Here is a 23,020-nt window from a genome sequence, read left to right on the forward strand (position 1 = left end):
TCCTATCCCAACTCTAATAAAAATGAATGAGGCGTATTTAACATGAGTAACTGTTTGATACATGTTATTCATTTGGCATTGTTTTATTAGCATGTTACAGAACTATACTGATAGGACCTCTCAACATTTGTGTTGTATGTTAAACATAATGCTTTAGTTTATTCTGCTTAAAGGTCTAATTAAAAAACATTTGCTTAAATAGCCTTTACCTTTATTATAGGATATTGCAGAAACTTTAATAGAATATATTCTCTTTAAGTTTCCCTGTCAATTGTTTTGTGAATTTCAGTGGCATCCCAAAATGTTGGGAGCGTATCCCTGTTGTGAGTCTGTGCATGTAACATGAACCTGCGGCTGAGGGGCTTGAAAGAAGCAAAAGCTATAATTTAAGACAAGCGTCACTTTGTCTCACGTCATGTGCAATATGTATATTTGTTTACTTTTTGAATATTTAAAAGCACAACGAGTGTGCATGGGGAACACGAGGCTTCTGGAAAATTGGTTTGCTTGACTTGGCCTGGGAGAAATTTAACTGGATTGACCTTTGGTGCAACTTGAGAGACATGGGGAATTTTTGACTGGGTATCCAACCTGAACCCCACTTCCGACCTGTCATGAGCTACGGTACTTTTTCTCTCAGCGCAGTCCTCCAACTTGCTATAAGAGTGAGCTATATGACGGCATTGTTGTGTCCTACTCTCGCAGCCCAACCTACAACATTGAGATAAAAAGAGTGGATAGCACTGCAGGGTTGTTGCCTTCTAGCTTGCAATATGAAGAGTAAACCGCTTTGGAATTTGTATCAGCAGGCTTTTTTTAAAAAACAACAACACATTGAATAAGAACTACAGTGGTGCCTCGCAAGACGAAAAACTCACTAGACAAAAGGGTTTTGCGGTTTTTGAGCTGCTTCGCAAGACGAATTTCCCTATGGGCTTGCTTAGCAAGACGAAAACGTCTTGCAAGTTTGTTTCCTTTTTCTTAACATCGTTAATACAGTTGCGACTTGACTTCGAGGAGCAACTCATAGAACGCGGTGTGGTAGCCTTTTTTGAGGTTTTTGGTGATTTTTGAAGCTTTTCCAAAACTTTTCCGACACCGTGCTTCGCAAGACGAAAAATTCGCTAGACGAAAAAACTCGCGGAATGAATTAATTTCGTCTTGCGAGGCACCACTGTAAGCATTTGCTGCTGTGTGTTGGGTTTTTGGAGGGTAGCAGCGGGGTTGAAACACTAGCCTTCAACAGAGAAATCTTGAGTTTTCTCAGTAGATTTCTGTGGGCAGCTCTCGCATCCCTTGGGACATTTAAAAATAGCTTTTTAGAGTGAACAAGGAAGTGACTTACTCAGAAAGTGAGATGGTCCTTTCTTTACTTTTTAAAAATCTCTTTATCTTCTCCAGTCACCGTTCTGTCTCCCAGTTTTGAGTCCCCCCCACCCCAGTCGCTCTGCTGGGGTTCTTGTAGGTTCCCCTTCTTATGTTCCCTTCCCAGAAGATGTTTTTGTACTCTCTTTTGTGCCTGGGTGTTCGTTATGCTTTTAGCTACATAAGCAAAAGTATGGGAAAACTCAAACGGCTATTAGAATGAATGGTACAAAAATTCTTTGAAAAAAGAAACTTGAAATCTGCGAAGTGATTCCTTGTATTGTTTCTGTATTTGTTAAACCAGAGGACCCAAATCTTCTTGTAGGTTCCAATACTAAGACCCTGTTCAGCACACACAGCTCCATTAATACAGTGGGTTCCCCCCCTTACAATATATGGCTATATTTCAATATATGCAAAATACCTTATATCAAAGTAAAACACTATTTTTAAAAACTAACTGTGTGAGAAAAGCATTTTTCTGAGACTACCTTTAAACTTCCCTTCCACAGATGATGAAGATGGTATGGACTGCATGGACAACGAAAGACGACCACATTTCCCCCAGTTTTCTTATTCTGCAAGTGGACGGGAATAGCTTGTTGTTTTGTTCTGCTGCTTCACGGTCATATTAGATTTATCACTGAAAATGATTCCTGACATCACCACCAGTACTTGCTATTATTTAGGATAGCAGAGCACTTTCAGAGATCATTCCAAATTGAACAAGTTCCCTTCCTGACCAATCAGCCTCTTTGATTTATCTGCATGACATTTTATATGGGTCTAAGGTCCCCTGCTGTTACTGCTGTCCACTGTCTCAGCATGAAAGTAACAGTAAGAAGCAATCCAAAAATGTTGTGGTGTTAGATGACAAATTCTCAATGGTGCATTTTGTGCACAGCTGGTTATCATTCTCTTGTCTTCTCAGAGCAAAGGCTAAAAGACACGTTGATCTGAGACGTATTCCTCACTTCTAGAAGACAAATCAAATTCTAGAAAAAAATACGATGGTTTGTGATGATTTCTTACATCTCTTTGAGCTGGACAGAACAAGGAATTGTAGAAGGTGGTGGTGTATATATGCAAAGCTTTTGGTAGGCATATCATCACTTGAATCAGACTTGCCATTAACATCTGGATGAAAACATTCCGGAGAAGGACTTATAATTGTTAATATATATAAATATATATATATATAAATATATATATATATTATTTTTTAATTACTGTTGGATACTACACAAGAAGCAAAAGGCTGGGATCACCTAGCCTCCACTTAGACTTCCAGATTCACGTGCAATTATGGAGAATTGAACTTTTAAAATGCAAGAATTTAAGACATAAAAGCAGCAACTGAAGTTGTTTAAAGGTCTTATGATTTGCATCTCTCCCATACTTTTCTTTTTCTTTGTCGATATACATCACCTTTGGAGGCTGAAGAATGTAGACAGGCATAACAACATCGCTTTTCACCAAAATTTGTACACTAAGGTAAACAGGAGTTTGCCTTACATGTTTTTACTTTTGAGTTTGTGAATTAGCTTTTTTCTTCAGGTGTTTTAACGGAATTATTTTTGTTACACTTCAATAGTATTTATTTTTAGTGACGATTGTATGTATCATGTTTGCAAATGCTGCTATATCCTAGAAGAGGCTTAAAATTTATTTTGTAAAGTATGGAAGGACTGTACAAGCTGAACAAAATAATGCACTTTTTTCTCCCATGTGAAGATGTTAACAAGACTCTGAAAGTGTACCCTGTACTTTGAATCAGGTTTCTGTAGTGGAAACATTTCATTATTGTCAAGAGAAAACCCCAGCGCCATGCACTCTGTACTCCATGTGGTATAGGAGTCTGATAGTCACTTGAACTTTTCAGTGATACGAAGTCTACAATGATTACAACCAACCCCCCTGTGCTATAATGTTTCAAACAATGCATTAGATTGACGGGAACAGCCATTTAAAAGTGATGTTTGATTTCTGGCCACAACGGACATAACATTGTCAGTGTACTGAATTACCTTTCTCATCATATTTATTGACTAGGGTATTTGAATCCATTATTTTGTTCTTTTAAGATGTAAACCTGTTGAGGGAAGGCAATCTCTAATACAGCCTTTGGGGCTGGGAGTTGGGATTTTCCAAATGAGCCACTAAATGTAATAACATTGCATGCCAGTGGTAATGACATCACCGAATGCCACTCCATGGGGTTATCATCAAAGTATCTTGGCTTCATTATGTTTTCAACTCCTGTAACAAACTGTGATTTAGCTTAGTATTACGATTGCTGTGTATGAATGTGTACATGACTTCTGAGAAGAAAATAATATTTACATGCAGACGTCTTAGCCTCTTGATGCTGAGAATTTCAATATCCTGGAATGATAACCACTGCAGGCAGTGGGACATGCCGGGGCTATCAAGAGGCATGGAGGCATCTTATGAAGGCAGCTAAGACAAACACATACTTTCCATAAGCAAAGTAGATTTTATTGTATCTTTGCACCACAGTAGGTCATGATTAATGGACACCTCTTGAGTGGATGGCGTGCAGAATATAACTACGTCTACACTTGGTGTTAGAGGTTGTGACACCGAAGTAGTAACAAACAATCAGAATGACTCAGTGGCTAGACAGAACTTTTGTTTTATGACCAGTGTATACCAAATGTGATCACTTGATAATATTTATGGTGGTCCAGAGCCTGTGTTTCTTATATGCAGGAATTTCTCTGCTGGCCAGATGGACAGTGTAGTCAGTTGTGAAGTTCTCCTCACCATTTAGCGCAGAAAAGGGGAGAGAAGAGCTCTTTAACCTTTGCCTCCAATCAAATGAGCAGCCCTATCAAAGCATTAACACCACTTGTTATCTGTGTGTCAGATCTGTACCAGCCTAATCTTGTAAGGGGCACCACATGCACAGCCCTGGGGTTAGATGTGGAATCACTTCCCTGCGCAGGACCCTTTCTTAGGTAAGCATGGGATCTGCACATGGAACCGCCCTGATGGATAGGAACAAGTATGCCTTTCCATGGCTTAAATATTTCCTAATCCATATAAATATTCATTTAGATATAACAAAATTATCAAGCTGCTATATCTCAGTGTTAGAATATTATTTATAGAAGCTATTGAAATCCATGCAATAGGTTAAGCGGTGTGGGAGTCATTCCATGTTGTCCCACTTCCACAATTTGAAAAACACAACAAAATTGTCCAAATGGTTCAAATTCTTATTCTAATGACCATTTAAAAATTAGTGTATTTGCCTTAGTAATATATCTGATTGATTTCAGAAATGGCAGCCTGTTGGTCTGGGAACATAAGCAAGCTCTTATTCTGTGGGCTGGTAGAAAGGTAATGGTAGCTTTCTAATAAGGGTTTCCATTTGCAGGCCTGGCTTGAATTGGAGATGGAATATGAAATAGATATAACACACACAAAGATGGATTCCTTGTGTAAACCAGCAGTGATGTTGGTTAATTCAGTTGAAGTTAGCCTTGACACAAGACTGAAAGTGTTTACTCATTAAAATATTTGCTTTCATTGCCACATAGGACTCCTCTTCCAAGACACATGCCACTGATTTTTGCATGCATTGCACTTGTTTTGTTGTATGCCCTATAGCTTGCCTTGTGTTGATTTCTAAGGTGCTGGATAGCTGGTTATTTGATCAGCTCAGTTGTAGGATTGGCTAGGGAATACACGGGGTGCAATCCAACAGCGGCCATCTGCCAGCAGCATGGATACCATTGGTGTATCAAATAACCCTTTCCTGCAGCCCCTGAAATTGCTCTAGAGGGTTGGGAGGTCATATACAGCAGATTTCAGGAGGATGGGATGGTGGAGGAAAGGGAAGTCTGCTCACACTATGTTGGGCGTCACCCATTGTATTTCATAAATGGATGTAATCAGACCATCCTTCTAAAGTAGATGTGCTGTACCATTCCAGAGGCATTCCTTTACATGCATTTGCTCACAAGTATATATGCATCCTTTGGGGGTACTCATTCTCCATTTATGTTTATAAAAGCTCCCATCAGTGAAGTTTGGCAAGTATCATAATGTTGATCTTCAAATAATCTGTTCTCCAGTGCATTTATGGCACCACAAAAAAGCAGTCCAGCTGTTCCTGGCATCTTCAGAGCAGGGGTAGCTAGCAATGGAAGGTTTGGGACAGGTTTTGACAGGTGCAAATAGTTTCTTATTTGTCAGAAGATTATACTTTAGCCACACATATCTATGACTGCTGTCCTGAATGTTTGGTGGGGTGCAAGCTTAGGAAAACCATTGAAGATTTGCAGTTACCCTTTTGGCTGTCATGTGGGTACGCATCTGTCACAATTCAGCATAGGTCATGATATGGAGAACTTTGGTTTATCCACAGATCAACAGCAGGCTGAAATCTAGCCCCTAACTGGAGACTAGGAAACAATAGTCTCTTCAGCTTGTTCCATAGTCCGTGCCACCATCACTCTTCCTCTGTACTACGTACTAAGAAGACGACGCTTTGGATTCCTCTCTTGACCCAGTTTTCCCTGCAGTCTCATTAATGGACGGGAGGATCTAGAGGTGAAGAAGGTGCAGGGAAACCTCCTCCTCACAATACTACAGAGGAGAATGCCATAGAAATTTCTATCTAGTCACATTTCTCTATTACAAATTAGCCCACAGAATTACATATGTTCCTAGACTATACAAGGCATAAGTTTTGGCATGTCAATTAATAGTTTTGTTCTGACTATTTTTGTCAGCTCAAGAAGACTCCAAATAGTGTCACAAATATTTTAATAGGGTCACCTATCAGGTCAGGTCATTGTCGTTGTGTTTCACATTGTGCAAGTGGAAGTCTGAATTGAGCTTTCCTCTGCCTTGGGCTGGGATGTGGCAAGAACTGAACTGTGGCAGCAGTGAACTTCTGCTTGCATAAGGTTGGCTATAGCCCACTGTAACCCATGTTGTTGGCCTGATGAGCAGAACAATTAAAGGTGGCTTGATATTTCAGGTCAGCTGTCTGCATTTACTGTATTGTTTGCATATAGAACTTTGTACCTTTAAGTTACATTTACTGTGGGGAGGGAAAAGAAAGCAAAAATGATATGAGTTCATGTTCCTACATGGAATGACCCTTTGGAGGTTGAGAGAAAACTTCAGTTCATACTCATAAATCAATCAAAGCTGCAGCTAAAATACACTCTTGAAACCTCTCTTCTGCTGCGTCACAGCTTCCTCTTGAGTTTGGCTAGACTTTGACAGGAGTTTGAAAAAAACATAGTACATTTCAGACTTGTTGACTCCAGCTTGTACTGGCTTCCAAGACATCGTGTGTGCCCTCTTGTACTGCAGCTACCTTTGAGGAAATAGGTCATTTCTATTTATGTTTTGGCAGTTTTGCACACAAACTTTGCTTTCCACACTAACAATTCTTCCAAAACATCTTTGCTAATCGCAGAGCCTCTATTCCAGTATTGTTTTATAAAACTTTCAAATTGTTTTTGTTTGTTTGCTTCTTGAAGCTGGCAGTTCTTGCACAGGCCATGTGCTTTTTCCTAGAGTACAAACGTAAGGTTTTTCCTTACTAACTGCAGGGTCTCTATATTACACCTCAATGTACACACTTTGCTGCTACTGTTTGTACCGTCTACAGTAGAATTTCCTTATCTTGCTCCTGGTATAGTGCATTACAGGCAAGCATGAAATGTAAAGTATTTATTTAAATAAAAACTCAAAAATGGTAATTGAATTACCTCCCTGTAGCTTTAGAGTTTGTGAAATTTCTTGACCTTGCTAGTTCTTTCATTAGACCCATGACAGATCTAGTCCTATGGTTAAGGACATTAAGCAGACACTAAAAAATCCAAGAAACCGTATTACTGTTGGTCATACTTAAACTGTTTATTTCCTTAAGCATATGACCCACAAGGATGTGAAATAACAACAGCCGTTTTTGTACACTGTACATCCTTAGTATTTTTACACATATATGATAGGGATGCACATTATTTTCCTTCGTAAAGACAGCTTAAATAAAGCACTATGTCAATCTGCTACTTATGTGTTTATTGTTGTTGCTTTTGTTTTTGAGGTGCAAACATGTATAAAGGTTGCAACAAAAGAGTTTTTAGTTTTATCTATGACTTGAGAGCAACTTTATTTCATGAAAATGGTTTTAAAAAGCAATATCTTTGCAATTGCAAATTACTGCAGATATCTTGAGTGCTGTGGTATACTTTAGAAAAGTATATATCGTAATATGCAGCCCATCTAAAAGCAATTCTAAAATTTTATTCTGATGTGTGTACATTCTCATCATATCTGTGATAATTGACAGATAATGCTATGTGCATTGTTAGCTGATTTCAATTTTTTATGTTTATTGGAAACTTACTATAACTTGCTGCCTTCCTTTATGGAGGTTTTTTCTTTTCAAACAGTTGAAAATTCCATAACTAAAATCATACACCAAGTGGTAGTGATGCGCAAGATACTCACTGTCCAAAAAAAAACCCCACAGTCCAGGTAATATGGGGGGGAAATAATAAAGAATTGGAAGAGTACACAAAAAGATGCATGGTTTATGATAAAGTTTGTAGATAGACATAATGAGGAGGACGATAACAAGTAGAAGGGCTATTAAGGGACAAAAAGAAATTGTAAGAGTTTATTTTAGGAAAACATTCAAGGTGTAAAAGGATAGAGCAAGTGCAAAATGAAAGATTCTAGGCAAAGGCTATGGATGGGAACTTGGAGAAGAATGAGAAAGTAAGGTTATGGAGAGCATAAAAGACCAGAACAAGAATAAGTGGGGTGACAAATGAAATTATTGTATGAAAACTGATAATTCTGACAATGCTTGCTTTTCCAAGATTGTAGAAAAAAGTTATAAGTTTAGTTGAGGATGTGGAACCATCTTGAGAAATGCATCGATTCCAACAAGGCAGAAGTGTAAAAACTAAACATTTTGTTGTGTTTCCATATCATATGAGAATACACATGGTATCTATCATGTGTTTGGTCTGTGAGGTCCAGAAATCATTTGTGATCTTTAGAATTCATTTCAAAGTTTACTGATATTTGCATAATTATTTTAATGGAAAAGGTTATATTTCTACAGGCACAGTAAAAACAGATAAGTGATAGAATGTATAAACCTCCAAGTTATTAAAATATTGAGACTGTAGTAAATAATTTTGCTATGTTAAATTCGGTTAATTAAATTTCTCTTACACTTTTCCTTTAGAATCAATAGGTCTTACAGTAGAATTAGATAATGTTGCGGGCACTTCATCTACTCGTAATGTAGAACATGTAAACATCTTAACAAAATCTAGCCATCACACAGTTGACTATCCATATTTTTTCTAACTGTCTGAGATTTGTGCATCTGTAGCATAACCTACATTTTGTGCTGCCTTACTATCGCTATCTGATAGCCAACACAGTAACTAAAAATTCCAGACTTGACCGGCGATGCACAGTTACCACTCTTAAAAGTAGTGTAGCTTATATCTCAATGCCACCCACCCTTTGAATTGATTCATTGACCATTTTACAGTATTTTTGTCTCTCTGGCATTATCGCTTTCAGTTTTAGATAGTTACAACATCAACTAGCCCACTTGAAATGGAAATAAGAACATTAAAACACTAATAATAAAAGATTGCAACAAAAATTTTAATGTTCACAAATGACTCGCCAACCTCAAACACACACACACCCGCTCCATGTTGGAATGTCCCATTTACAAGATGGCTCCACATTTGAAATTAACTGTAAAACTGGTATATATGATGCTGAAGAAGTAAACAATCTAGCACTAGCTAGAAAGAGAAACCATTCCTAAGGATGAGGGGTAGCCAATGGAAGAACCAGAAATGTAGTTGGGTGAGCTGCCTGTAACTAGTCATTGATAATTCTGACGGAGTTTTGGTCTGAATGAAAGCAATCAGGATGGGGGGGAGGGGAAGACAAGTAGAGTCTACAATAGTCAAAGTGAGAAGTAACTAAGGCATAAACAGGCCTTTTGGCTGGCTCACACATTCTTGTTCATCAATTGATCTCGTCGGGTTATTACTCTTAAGCTGAATGTGTGGATTGTCTCCATTGATATGCATTGTATTTGAGTTGGTATCTATGTGAGGTGGTTGATCTGTGATGTCATGGTGGTGAACAAACGGCATCACTTGACCGCATGCTCAACAGTCAATGACTGCAGCATATGCAGTTGGTTATGTAAGGCAGACATCTAGCAGGGTGGCAAAATGGAAGAATAGGAAGTTTAGCAGTAGAATGCTTTAGAAGACCAAGAGAAAGCGAGAGAGAGTCAAAGGCTACAATTTTACTGTTCACTGAATTTATAGGAAGTTAGTTGATACCAGTGGAAAAAGAGGAGTTTGTGCAGAAACTTCCACACCTGCTACATTATGTGTAAGTAATGTCAAGTCATTGGAACGATGATTGACAAGAGCTAGAAAGCTAGTTAGTTTAAAAGAGAGGGGGATAAGGATGAGAGGGCAGATAGCGAGATTAGATGAGATGGGACAAATTGTTGAGAGGAGCACAATGATAACAGTTGTGTTCCAGGAGGAAGACAGGTGGTTATGCATGTGCTGAACTTCCCATTGAAATCAGTGGGACTACACACCTTAAACTTTGTCTGGATTGTGCCTTAGTTATATGTGTTCTCTCTATATTGTTCTCTATTAAGTCCTTTTTGATGACAGGAGGCAGAAATAGTGTGGAACTCGTCCTCTTAAACATGTAGATTGAAATTGAGCTCTAGAATTTGTTTTGAGTTAATACTCGAGAGAATTCTAATAATTGCATAGCTGTTTGCTTTAGCCATTTTTAATTTTTATTTTTGTAAAATGACATAGCTTACACGTCTTCTGTTTACTTCTGTCAAGCATGTACACCTTTATTTATTTGGCTTGTTTTTCTTAAACCCACCCTGTTGCTTGCTGAAAGCTCAGGGTGGATAACATTAAGAAACATTTTAAAACATGTATTTAATAAATATTTATTATGTATTTATAAGGTTGAAATGAAATTATTGCCTTGGTAATCAATATTCAAAGCAAACATGTTGTCAGTCTTTAGGTTTGTTACCAAAATATCTTTAAAACATTGAGGATCAAAGACTTTGATTCTGAACACGGCTTAGTGTCCATCAGTAACACCTACTGATAAATATTCTTTGCAGGATTCTTACAATTAGTTATCGGAAATAAAAATATTACTTGGGGAAATTAATAACTTTCATTTTAATATTTATTAGGGGTAAAAAAATAGCTTATTAAAAATGACATGCAACCCAGAACTAGCTGCTTTGGCACTGGATAAATGCTCCTATGTCAGCCTCTTCGGTTTGGTACAGATTGAATATATTTAAGAGATTCGGACTGTCTACTCTCCTTCTTCCATGAACTCACATACTGTTCCTCATCTCCTTTTGACTTCCCCTGTCCTTGTTTAGTGCTGACTGCTTAGCATCATGTCTGCACTAAGCTAACAATTAACTACTGCTAGCCTAAACCAGATTTTGATGTTAAGTTTGGAAGCTGATTTCAAATTCTAATTTAACTATGATTAGTGATGAAATCAGTGCAGACGTAATCTAGTGCGGACAGAGGGAGAGAAGTAGGAGCACATAAGCCAGAAGCAAAAGGAGTATGTGATCTTGAAGAGCTCTTCTGATATCTTAACCAAGACAAGAGATTGTTTGCACCAAGTGTTTATGCAACACCAGGTATATAGAAAGAAGTTTTGGTGCGCAAACATGCTGATGGCTCGGACAGCTGCTACAGGCATCTATAGGAGACGCCGCCTTCTAGTCATGCTTCTTGCAAGGAGAAAGCTGCTACTTAGGTTGCCCAAGAATCACCGTTGCAGCACCTTTGAAGAAAAACAGCTGACACCAGAGAAACTATGAAAGTAGTCTTGCAGCTTCTTCTTTACCTCCCTAGCGCAGCTCAAATCTGGCAAGAAAAGACAAGGCCATAGCAATATTCAGCAGCCATGGCCAATAGTGGTTCCTCCTTAAGCAATCTCTCTTATTAATTCATCGGATAAGGAAGAGGTGAATGGAGGGACATCAGCATGGGCTTGCTCTGGTTGAAGGATGCCACAGGGATGCAGAAGTTTGCAAGTCCCTTCTAAGGACCAAACTTAGATGCACTGCAGCAGATCCATTTCTTTAAATGTGGGTCTGTACCGAGCATGTACAAAGTGGGGAGGTGGAGGTCTAATTTAAAGAGCAAAAGGGAGTCGCTTTCTACTCGGCAACACTCTCCCAGACAACTAACAGTTTTTACAGAATGTCTTTGTGGTGTAACAAGAGAATTACAAACAGGGCAAGCTCACCTTCCAAGACAGGTATTTACAAGCTTCAGCATCAATACCAGCCCTGGTTGGACTGCAGAGAGGTAAGCCACAGGCTGGGAAGTGAAGGTTTAACACCTTGGCACTCTCATGCCTTATTCTTTAAATTGAACCCCTACCCTCCTGCTTTGGAGGTGAGTGGCAGCAACAAAGATTGTGACCATTATGCTTTTTGGCCCCACAATACTATGAACCATCCACTAAGGAGGTAACAGTCTTAAACCAAAGAGTCCTGAGGTATAAAAGTGAAGAACATTTCCATGTAAGTATATTTAGTAGGAAAAATTATTCAGTCCAGGATGACTGATGTTATTTGTGGGAAAGGAAAATCAACTGCAGTGGGACCATTTATAAATCCATGAGAAAGATCACTACCAGTATTTCATTTGCCCAGTAGTATTGTTTAAATGATATCTATCCATCTCTCATGCTTACTGAAGTCCTCAACAACTTTGCAACATGGTTGTCTTACTGTAGCAAAATCCTGCAGCTGAGGTCATGGGATCAATATATGCACCTTTAAAAGTTTCCTGTCTCTGAACTATAATAAAATTTGATTTTGAAAAACATCTTATGTTATTATTTTTGGAAAAAGTTTTGAAATCACAAATGGACCATAAAATAAATATAGTTCTAATACACAAAGGCTATGTTTCAGGAGCTTAGTAAATTATTAAATGACACAAGCTTCTAAATCGAGGGTCAGCAAACTTTTCAGCAGGGGGCCAGTCCACTGTCCCTCAGACCTTGGGGGGGGCAGATTCTATGTTTTTGGGGGTAGAAATGAACAAATTCCTATGCCACACAAATAACCCAGAGATGCATTTTAAATTAAAGGACACATTCTACTCTTGTAAAAATACGCTGATTCCTGGACCATCCGCGGGCCAGACTTAGAAGGCGATTGGGCCGGATTTGGCCCCTGGGCCTTAGTTTGCCTACCCATGTTCTAAATAAATAACATGTTATCTGTGGAAGATACACTTGTGTGCCTTGCTTAAAGGTTGACAAAGACATGTATTTTATGACATATCTATTTAAAACAATTAAATATCACCTCTCCAAGCCATGAGGCAACTTCCAGCAAAAACAAACCAGAAGTAGCAATAAAAACAATATACCGCAGAAATGAGCCAACAATGCTCTCTCCCCTCCCTGCCACCCGCTTCTCAAAAGACGGATGCTTTGTACCTTCTCTCAAAAGTTGTAAAACCAGAGCAGTTTCTAACCTTGCTAAGGAAGTTGCTTTGCAACCCTGGAGCAATTGTAGCCCTTCTCCTTATCTAGAATTTGATAAGGGGCAAGCAATAAATGTTGGGAGTTAAAAAAAAAATAAGGTGAGTGGGGGCAATAATAAGTGGGGGTGCAAACTATTTTAAATTAGGGTAGTGTTAAGCATTCAAATAAGTGCAAGAGAAAGTGACTTGTGCTTCCCCTCTGTATGCTTCCAAGTTCTCACCCAAAGCAGGGGAAGGTGATGGTGTCACGTCCCCCACAATGGAATTTATGGGTAACTTCCAAGAAATAGATCCAGACGTATTTTCTTGGGTGAGGAAGAGCAAGCAGCCTTGAATGCTCAAAAAGACCGAACCACTTCACAAAATCTGCAGACAGGGACGACTTCTTTCCAGAGCAACAAGATAAGTTTGCAAAGATTTAATTATTTAAGAGCTTCAGGTCAACAAGCTGAAAATGGATACAGTATTTTCATCTAACGAAGGCTGTTTTCCAAGTTAGCTTCAGCCTCTCAGTATCACAGCTGTAGTGCACTGGGTAACTAAAAGAAAAACCAAAGATTGACTTCTGTCACTTGCAAGAGCACCAAGTGTTGTTTATTTATATTGCATTCTTCCCGTGGTTATGGTCTCAAAAGAAAGGTTCGTCAATTGTGGAGAACATGGCACTGTTGTGTAACAAAAAATTGTTTCAAAAGTGTGTAACATGCATAAGCTGACCATCTGAGAGGCAAAAAAACATCTGTCATGGCAATACTTCATTCTGGAAAATCAAGGTTTCAATGAGTTCTAAACATTGTTTGTGTTTAGCAGAAAATAACAGAGCCCTTGCTTTTAAGGCACATTTGGTTTTCTTAAATAGAGATGGCAGGTTTATGTGAAAATACAGTTTACTGTGAATTTAATCAGATTACAAGGGATGGGCTGCTGTATCAAGAGGAAGCTGCTTTCACACAAGAAGAGGGGATCCACTCACATCCCTAATCCCCCTACCATTCATACATTGTCATTTATAGTGCATGGAGGGGGGGGGATGATGTTCATATGGGGTTTATATGTGGCTTTGGCTGACCCACCAGTGACTTCCCCACATGGGTAACCTTTCCAGGCATGTGACCCTGAAGCTGGAAACATTTTCGCAGCTCCATTTTGGCATTTCTGTACAACGAGTAAGGACTAGCAAATAAATTGGTGATTATGCTCAATCATAATTGATCCTCTAACAGTGACCTCTGGCAGAACTGGAACCTTCTGGTCGGAAAGCCCAAGAGGTTCTGTGGTTTAGACCACAATGCCACCCACTTCCTTGTCATTTAGTAAGAAGGACACATCATGCAGTAGTTGATTTTGTTTATGACAACTGACCATATTGTTAACGGCGATTTTAATATATGTGTGCAGTTTCAAAAGAAGGACCTTAAATATTTTTTATTTGAAATATATGAATACAATATATACTTAAAACTCATCTCAAATTCAATAGAGAAGGGAGACAGGGTTGCAGGAAGAGGGGAGGGGTGGAAGAGACATTTTACCATTTATCAACTCACGTGTGTATGCCAGCACCTTAATTTTTACCAACTCGAGTAGTAATTTTATGATTTTTATAGGAAGCAGCTCTTTTATAAAAAGAAGGTTGCATATATTCCATATCTAGTCAGACTTCAGAATAGATAGCACAAGGTTTCTGGTATTTGCCCCATATAAGAAAAGCACGCTTTGTTAGTCATGCACAATAATTTTAAACAACCCATAGTTTCTTGGTTCAGATGACCAAAGTACATGTGACAGCTTCTGAACTCCTCAAAGGAAGAGAGAGCACACAAGCTCAAGACCCTCTGCAACTGGATCATATCATGTTCAGCTATAGTGCCAAGTGCACCCACCAGTACTTCTTATGGCAGCTGCAAAAAATCACAGCAATTATCCCCTCCAAAATCCACAACATATGAGATAGTTTGTTCCTCCTGCACTGAGCCTGCCCCCTAAAACATGCCCCGATTTCACAGGGACTGGACACCCACTGCCCCTCCCTTCTGTGCAAATAGCGCACCTCTCTGAACAAATGCAACATGTTGTGCCTTTTTCTCCATGGGTGCAGGTCTAGTTGGGATGCCTGCTATTTTCACAGCGGTGGTGGCCATTTTGTGTTCTGTTCTGAAATGCCCCAGTGCCTTTTTGTAACTGGCACCTACAGCACTCTTTCCAGTCCTCACTGGAAATGTAATGTCCAAATGTGGCTGCTGAGCCTTCAAATGAGCTCCTCTTCTAGGGAAGGAGAAAGGGCAAAAACTGGGGAAGTAGAGGGAAGCTTAGAGTGTCCAGATCAACAATTGTATGAAGGTGATGATTTGAATTTGCATTCACAGGATTCAGATGTTGGAACTGTATTGGACCGGTTCTTTTGTTTTAGTCACTGATGGTCAAGCATTTTTCTCTAGCTTTTATTCATTTTTTCCTGGTTCTGAGTGGTACCTGAATCCTCAGGAACTCCACCTCCTCAGTAAGCATCTGCCTCTCCTTGTATAGCTCATTCTGCTTGTTCAGCAACTCCACTAGCTGCTGGGCAGTAGTCTGGCAATGCTTGTCAAGCTGCTGTAACCTGGGGGGAAAAACAGATAAAAAGAGGTTGCTCTGATGGGGCAGTTATAGGAGGGAATGACCCAAGCTTCTCCAGAAGTGAAGTGCATGGGAGAAGCTGTCCTTTAGGTATACATTCTTCCCCTGCACAGACACATTGTCAAGTATTTTTATTTTGAAATTAGAAGTCTTATCTGGAAGAATTCACAAAATTACCTTGGCCAATATGTATCACTGGCAGGGCCATAGTAAGCCATTTCGAGGCCCCAAGCACTTAATATTTCGGTGTCCCCATATATATCTAATTCAAACTACAAAATATTTTTTGTTTTTTGAAATGAAACAAAACCTACAGTAACATGGAAAATAATGTTTATTGTTAATCACACTATTATATACATGACAGTCAACTGTCACTCACTTTTTACATATTGCCTTAGAATCGGTCACAAATAAAATGAAACTCTAGGGTAATTTCATTGTGGGTTGACACAATGAATGCTTCCAAAATCGATGTGGTTAATATTTTGCTCCCTTACCCCCCCAATAATTACCTCCAAAACTTGCGCCAAGACCTTTAAAAACCTCCAAATTTGGAGACACCCCCCAAAAAACTTACTCTCAGTGGATGACTGAACGGGAGCCGACATGACCAAGAACGATCATGTGAGCTCAGGGGACTCAAGTTACCCGACTTTATTTCTGTTGTATTTCCATAATAATAATAATAATAATAATAATAATAATAATAATAATTATACCCCGCCCATCTGGCTGGGCCTCCCCAGCCACTCTGGGCAGCTTCCAAAAAATATTAAAATACTATAATACATCAAACCTTAAAAGCTTCCCTAAAATGTATATCATTAATCTCTATTATTACTGTTTTATTAATACTAAATTCATTTATTGTAGGAGCCTTTTTTGTGGAACCTGGTTCAGCTGCACCATATTATCCATGGTAAATCCGACAATGGAAAATTTCTGTGGTGCCCCCTTCCCTTGATGTGCTAAGCATATGCTTAATTTGATTAATGGTTAATCCAGCCCTGATCATTGGTAGAAAACCACCTCATAATACAAAGTGTATGCATAGTTCTACTCAGGGACATGAAAGATACCTCAGAAATTACTAATACTATGTCTCATAGCTTCATAGGTTCCACCAATAAATTACCAGACTCCAGCTTATTTACATTCTCTCTCCCCCCCCCTCACACACACATATTGTCATTCAATTGATGCCAAACAAGAATTCCCAACTGTGTCCACAGATTACACAATTTGCAGAATGTGTAAGGGCAGCAAAGATTGTCCCATTTAAGAGTGATTTACTGAGTTTACAGACCTCCGTTATGCATTAAGTACTCAGCATAAAGAGTCATAAAATATCTCTACAGGCATACCAATTAGCATATATTCACCTATCCCCCTTCTCTCTCAGTCACACTAAAAAGTAAATTTAGACCTTCCGGTTCAGCACTTTCCTGAGCAAATAGCAGCAGAACCTGGGAATGGAACTGCTGAGTCACAAATGCAATCCCTTGCCTTCCTATCCAAGTACTTGTATCACATCCAACCTAAAGAGGCACTTGACACAGCTGGGAAAACCAGATCCCCCTGCCCCCAATCTTTATATACACAGCTGGAGCAGGAAGATAAATCGCATGTAAGCTAGGGTCTAGATCAGGCATAGGCAAACTCAGCCCTCCAGATGTTTTGGGTCTACAATTCCCATCATCCCTGACCACTGGTCCTGTTAGCTAAGGATCATGGGAGCTGTAGTCCCAAAACATCTGGAGGGCCGAGTTTGCCTATACAGTGGTGCCTCGCAAGACGAAAAGAATCCGTTCTGTGATTCTCTTCGTCTAGCGGTTTTTCCGTCTTGCAAAGCAAGCCCATTGACGGATTAGCGCTATTAGCGCTTTTAGCGGCTTATCAGCTTATCGGATCAGCTGATAAGCGGCTTAGCGGCTTAGAAAAAGGGGGGGGAAGGGGAAAAACCCCGCAGGAACTCGCAAGACATTTTCGTCTTGCGAAGCAAGCCCATAGGAGATTCGTTTTGCGAAGCACCTCCAAAACGGAAAACTCTTTTGTCTAGCGAGTTTTCCGTCTTGTGAGGCACTCGTCTTGCGGGGCACCACTGTACCTGGTCTAGACTGTATTATTATATATGATAATAGATTTGGGTCCTTCCGTGCTACTACCATGTAGATAGCATCACACACAAGAGAGAAGTATTGGCAGGCTTTACAGATGCTCCAAAATCTTTAGTGAGGAAAAAGTCTAAGGGGGAAAAAACCAAAACAAAAAACTTCACCCCTCAAACAGTCCTATAATAACTCAATGGCATGGGATGTCGAATACATGAGAGTAGCAACTTGGTGGAAGGCAGGTAGTGATGGACTAGAGTGGCTAGAACAGAGAAGCATAACGTATAAAAGTGAGAAATAGCTATCTTATTGTCTGAAAGGGCCACTTCCTGGTCTACACTGAGAAGTTACTCCAACAAAAAGGATACTGATGAATGGCAGGGCAAGGAAAGAGAGATAGAGGAATGAAATCAAGGAGAAGGGGAAAGAGTGCTTGGAATCCTGTGCTCTGAAGTATGCTATCAGAAGGCTTTTTAAATGTGTCCCCCCCCAAAAAAAGTGCTTTCCATTTTTTACTTCTGCAATGTTTTCTTCCTATTCCACCAGCCCAAAGTAAAACTAATCATCTTCCATAACTGACCGCCATATTGTAAAATTGGTAAATATATGACACGTCACAACATTGGCTGCAAAAGTTCACCTGGCAGGGAGAGTTCATAATATGTGAAGAGAACCCTTCGCTCTCCAGTTTGCTATAAATATATATAATGAGGCCAGGATTGAGGTGCTAAGCCGGAAGAGACCAAACGATTACATTATGCATCATTCCAGTACCATCGGATTATGCATAAAACCGATTTCTACTGTATTCTGCAAAGCTGTAGGTGCCATAGCAGTGAGATTGAATTACAGCAACTGGCAGCAGCTAAATCACCAAATCCAATATCCACGCTGCACTTACTGGCACACATCTTAATTAGGTTTTAATATAAGTAATCTGATAACTACTCCTGGCTGGCTATTGCTGAACTGTCAGCACTGAAAGCTTTGTTATTTAGCCACTCTCCCTGTATATGGTGGCAGCCTCCCTACTGACCCTTGTCAAAGAACCCCATCTGCTGGTTACCACGGTAACTGAAAGAAACCAACTGAGCTGAACAGAAAGACTCAGAAGAAAGTCGGCAGCCAAAGGAATTCTGCAAAAAGGCAATAAACCACTTAGGAAAAGAGAGTCCACGTTTCAATATTAGATCTTGGAGGGATAACGCAGCTGCGTGACTTTGCAGGTGAAGTCAAACGCTGGAGAAAATAGTTCCCCCTCCACCCCAGAGAGTTTAAGGGATTTGAAACTTCTTGGACATTGGGATGCAGAAAGGGGAGGTATGGGGAAGTCGGAGAAACACGGTTTATGAAAAAAGGTTATGAAACTATACGTGTTTGTATGTCTTTTTATATGTTTGTATTGTCCTAAAAAATCTGTAAAACCAATAAAAAATTTTATATATATAAAAAAAGAGTTTAAGGGATTTGAAAGCGGGAAGAAGGAATCTTCTGAGAATTCCTTGCACACTCATCTATGGTAAACTGGTCTTCCCAGGTTTTCTTCATGCAGTGGGTACTTAAAAGTATTGACTTCGTTGCCACAGGAGGCAGTGAAGGCCACCAACTAGGAAGGGTTTAAGAGAGGATTAGAAAAATTCACAGATGATAAAGGTATCAATGACTACTAGCCACGATAGCTGTGCTCTGCCTCCATGCTTCTGAATACTACCGTAGTTGCTGGAAAGCGCAGGAAGGGAGAGGGCTTCTGTGCTTGGATCCTGCATGCTGGTTTCCCACAAGCATCCTGTTGGTCACTGTGAGAACAGGATGCTGGACTAGACGGGCCATGGGCCTGATCCAGCAGGCTGTTTTCATGTAGTGTTTAGAATAATAGAATTGTAGAGTTGGAAGGGACCCTGAGGGTCATCTAGTCCAACTCCCTGCAATTGTGGAATCTCAGCTCAAGCATCCATGACAGATGGCCATCTGACCTCTGCTTAAAAGCCTCCAAGGAAGGAGAGTCCACAACCTCCTGAGGGAGACCATTCTACCATCAAGCTGCTCTTAACAGCAGAAAGCTCTTTCTGGTGGTTAGTCAGTATTTCCTTTCTTGTACAGTGGTACCTCGGGTTACATACGCTTCAGGTTACAGACTCCGCTAACCCAGAAATATTACCTCAGGTTAAGAACTTTGCTTCAGGATGAGAACAGAAATTGTGCTCTGGCAGCGCGGCAGCAGGCCCCATTAGCTAAAGTGGTACCTCAGGTGAAGAACAGTTTCAGGTAAAGAACGGACCTCCAAAACGAATTAAGTTCTTAACCCGAGGTACCACTGTAACTTGAAGCCATCGGTTTGGGTCCTAGCCAAGCAGGAGAAAACAAGCTTGCGCCATCTTCCAGAAAACCTACAGTGCCCACCCCCCACAAAATATTTCCATATCCTAAAACCCTATTACTGTGGTGGCTGCGTTGGGAATAATGTGGGGAAATGACAGTGCTCTCTGCTGACTGATTTCAGTTCCAGGAAGATGCCAACCCTCTTGACCTCTGAATACTCAAGCTAAACACTAAATAATTCAGTCCCTTTAATAGGCAAAGAGCTTTGCAGTGCGTATTCCATTCATTCTTTTAACACTCCCGAAGTTCCCAAATCACCCAAGATGTGTCACCATTTAGGGTTTCGCACATTACTGTGTTTTCCCCCTCTGCTTGGAGTTCTCTTTGTGTAGAAAAATATGAGTTTATTGGAATGTGCGAAGCACAGCATGTTTTTGGCACTGCAAATTCACGGATGGGCAACAGAGGCATGCAGAAGCAATCCAACCTGAGTAGGAAAAACAGTTGTGCTTCACTTTACAGTACACTACAAAAATATTGTTTCTGTGTGAGAAAATGGTAATCTGTGAAGTTAACACAGCAATTAACTGAAATGCCAGGTGTGTGTGTGTGTGTACGTATGCATTATCTTCATTTGATAACTGCAGCATTTTGTGGTGACTTCTATGTATGAATGAGCCATTACGGGTCAAAAAACCACAGAAAGAACTTTAATATCACCCCACACATTTGAGACATAACTGAATCAGTTCATTTCAGCTGCTGGTCATCAAGCACTGTATATCATTGTGAAGCAGTCCTAAGCAATGTTTAAATTTATGACAAATGATTAAATACTGTTAAATGAAATAGAACTAAGGCTGCACCCTTTGCACAAATATCTGGGAATAAGCCCCATAAAACATAGTGGCCTCACTTTTATGGAAACATGAATAAGTAATTCTAACTACTCCATTTAATTTCGTAAGCCTCTCTGCTAACTTCCTCACATCATAGATATGAAGAGGAGTATTTAGTCAAAACACAGTTCTTTCCATCATCATCTTTACTTTTATTTGTACTTAGAAAAATGCATAAAACATCTGATGATATTGCCAAAACAAAAACTGACAAGACCCAACTCAAAACTGAAAAAGAAATCCCAATCTATTAACCTATGCTGGAGTTTCCTGAACATCATCACAAATAGGGTTGGTCATGTTGCTGTCTCCTGGCAACCTATTTCTCTGCATTGTGGTTTCCTCACAAACTAATATTTATCTATCATCACTGTGGATATAAATATCAGTTTCCAAGAGCTCTTCACACCAAAAAAAAAAAAAAAATGTACAGTAGTACCTCGGGTTACATATGCTTCAGGTTACAGACTCCGCTAACCCAGAAATATTACCTCAGGTTAAGAACTTTGCTTCAGGATGAGAACAGAAATTGTGCTCCGGCAGCGCGGCAGCAGCAGGAGGCCCCATTAGCTAAAGTGGTGCTTCAGGTTAAGAACCGTTTCAGGTTAAGAACGGACCTTCGGAATGAATTAAGTACTTAACCTGAGGTACCACTATAATTATGACTGGGCTATGAAACCACATTGTTGGGGCTGAGTAGAGGTAGGCCGGAGCTAGCTCAGTTCCCAACAGGCTGGGCAAGACTCAGCCCTTACCCCAGAGGGGATGCTAGTGATAGTGGCTGATTTAATCCCCATCTCAGAAATTTTAGAGAAGGAACGGGACAGATTTGTGAGGAGAAAAATATGGAGTGAATATTGGGGGAAGAAAAAGAGGTGGATACTATTAATAGTAACCTGGAGATATTAAAAAGAATCCATCCATCACTACACTGGCATTATTATGTGTATTCTTCTCTTCCCTCCACTCCGCAACAGACCCTGCCTAAGCTCAGAGACAATAGGCAGCAGGTGAAAGTGCTGGGTGCTTTTGCCTTTGTTCAATGCATGTACTCTACTTTTCCTTTGCATTTGCAGGTGTGGCAGTGATATCCTGGACCACTGTCTTGCCTCGGTAATGGACTGGATGAGAGCCAACAAACTGAAACTCAATCCAGATTAGGCTGAGGCCCTCTTAGGGGGTGGTTCCCTGGACTGGATGGATGGGAGGCTGCCTTCTCTTGATGGGGTTACGTTCCCTCTGAGGAATCAATCATCTCCTGAGGCCTTTCTTCATGCTTCATGTGCCTCCTCTGTGAGAGGTCCACAAATAGGTCTTTTCTGTGGTGGCTTCCCATTTGTAGAATGCTCTCTCCAGGGAGGCTTACCTGGCACCTTCTTTAGATATTTTTAGGTACCAGGCAAAAACATTCTTCTCCCATTCTTTCATTGCTAATGAAACAATCTACGGCCTATTAAACTGGGAGGGTTGTTGTTTTTTAAATTGTCATTATGCTATGTATTTTTGTGCTTTTACATTGTAAACCACCCTGTGATCCTCGGTTGTAGGGTGGTATAGAAATTTATAGAATAATAATAGAAAACAGCATATAAAATACGTTTTGTAGAAGGCACTTATTGCCCTCCACAAACACACACAGCCACTCACACCCCAGTCTGCTCTTGCCATCCAGGAAGCGTCTCCTGACTCATGCCAAGGTGACAGCTGCTACCTCCATCTCAGAAGAAAAACCAGGCATTAGGAGCTGGAGAACCCGTGTGTGCATACACACATGTGGGGAGAGGGTGGAAGAGAAGTTGGCAGTGAACAAAGAGATCTGGAAGATGTAGACATTTGGGGGTGGAGGTCCCCTTGCTTTGAGGGGAATGCCTTGCAAGGAACTGAAGTGAATATTTTAATAGTTGTAGTAACAACAACAACAAGGAACAGAGAGGACAGGGATGAAAATGGGAAGCTGTTGTGGCAAGAAGCAGCAAATGTAAAAGCAGGCAGGAGGGATGAAAGAAATTGACAGTTTGGGGTGATGGGAAAGGGTACAAGCTAAGCGTGAAAGTACAGGAAAAGAAATGTCAGGAGAGGA

General features: G+C 40.1%; 2 protein-coding genes across 4 annotated transcripts in view; one reads left to right on the plus strand and one right to left on the minus strand.

The window, feature by feature from the left end:
• Positions 1-10,403, plus strand: part of AKT3 (AKT serine/threonine kinase 3) — a 115,616-nt gene extending 105,213 nt beyond the window's left edge. For both annotated transcript variants that reach the window (XM_082215061.1, XM_082215062.1), the window contains one exon: positions 1,878-10,403. In XM_082215061.1, the coding sequence (XP_082071187.1) occupies positions 1,878-1,963 (86 nt within the window). In that variant the 3' untranslated portion in view covers positions 1,964-10,403. The remainder of the gene's footprint in view (positions 1-1,877) is intronic.
• A 4,823-nt stretch (positions 10,404-15,226) lies between these two features.
• The window catches only part of SDCCAG8 (SHH signaling and ciliogenesis regulator SDCCAG8), an 89,743-nt gene continuing 81,949 nt past the window's right edge, over positions 15,227-23,020 (minus strand). For both annotated transcript variants that reach the window (XM_082215023.1, XM_082215022.1), the window contains exon 17: positions 15,227-15,591. In XM_082215023.1, the coding sequence (XP_082071149.1) occupies positions 15,438-15,591 (154 nt within the window). In that variant the 3' untranslated portion in view covers positions 15,227-15,437. The remainder of the gene's footprint in view (positions 15,592-23,020) is intronic.

The sequence above is a fragment of the Podarcis vaucheri genome (genome assembly GCF_965113315.1).
Source record: "Podarcis vaucheri genome assembly, chromosome: 3".
In the NCBI taxonomy this organism is placed as follows: Eukaryota; Metazoa; Chordata; class Lepidosauria; order Squamata; family Lacertidae; genus Podarcis; species Podarcis vaucheri.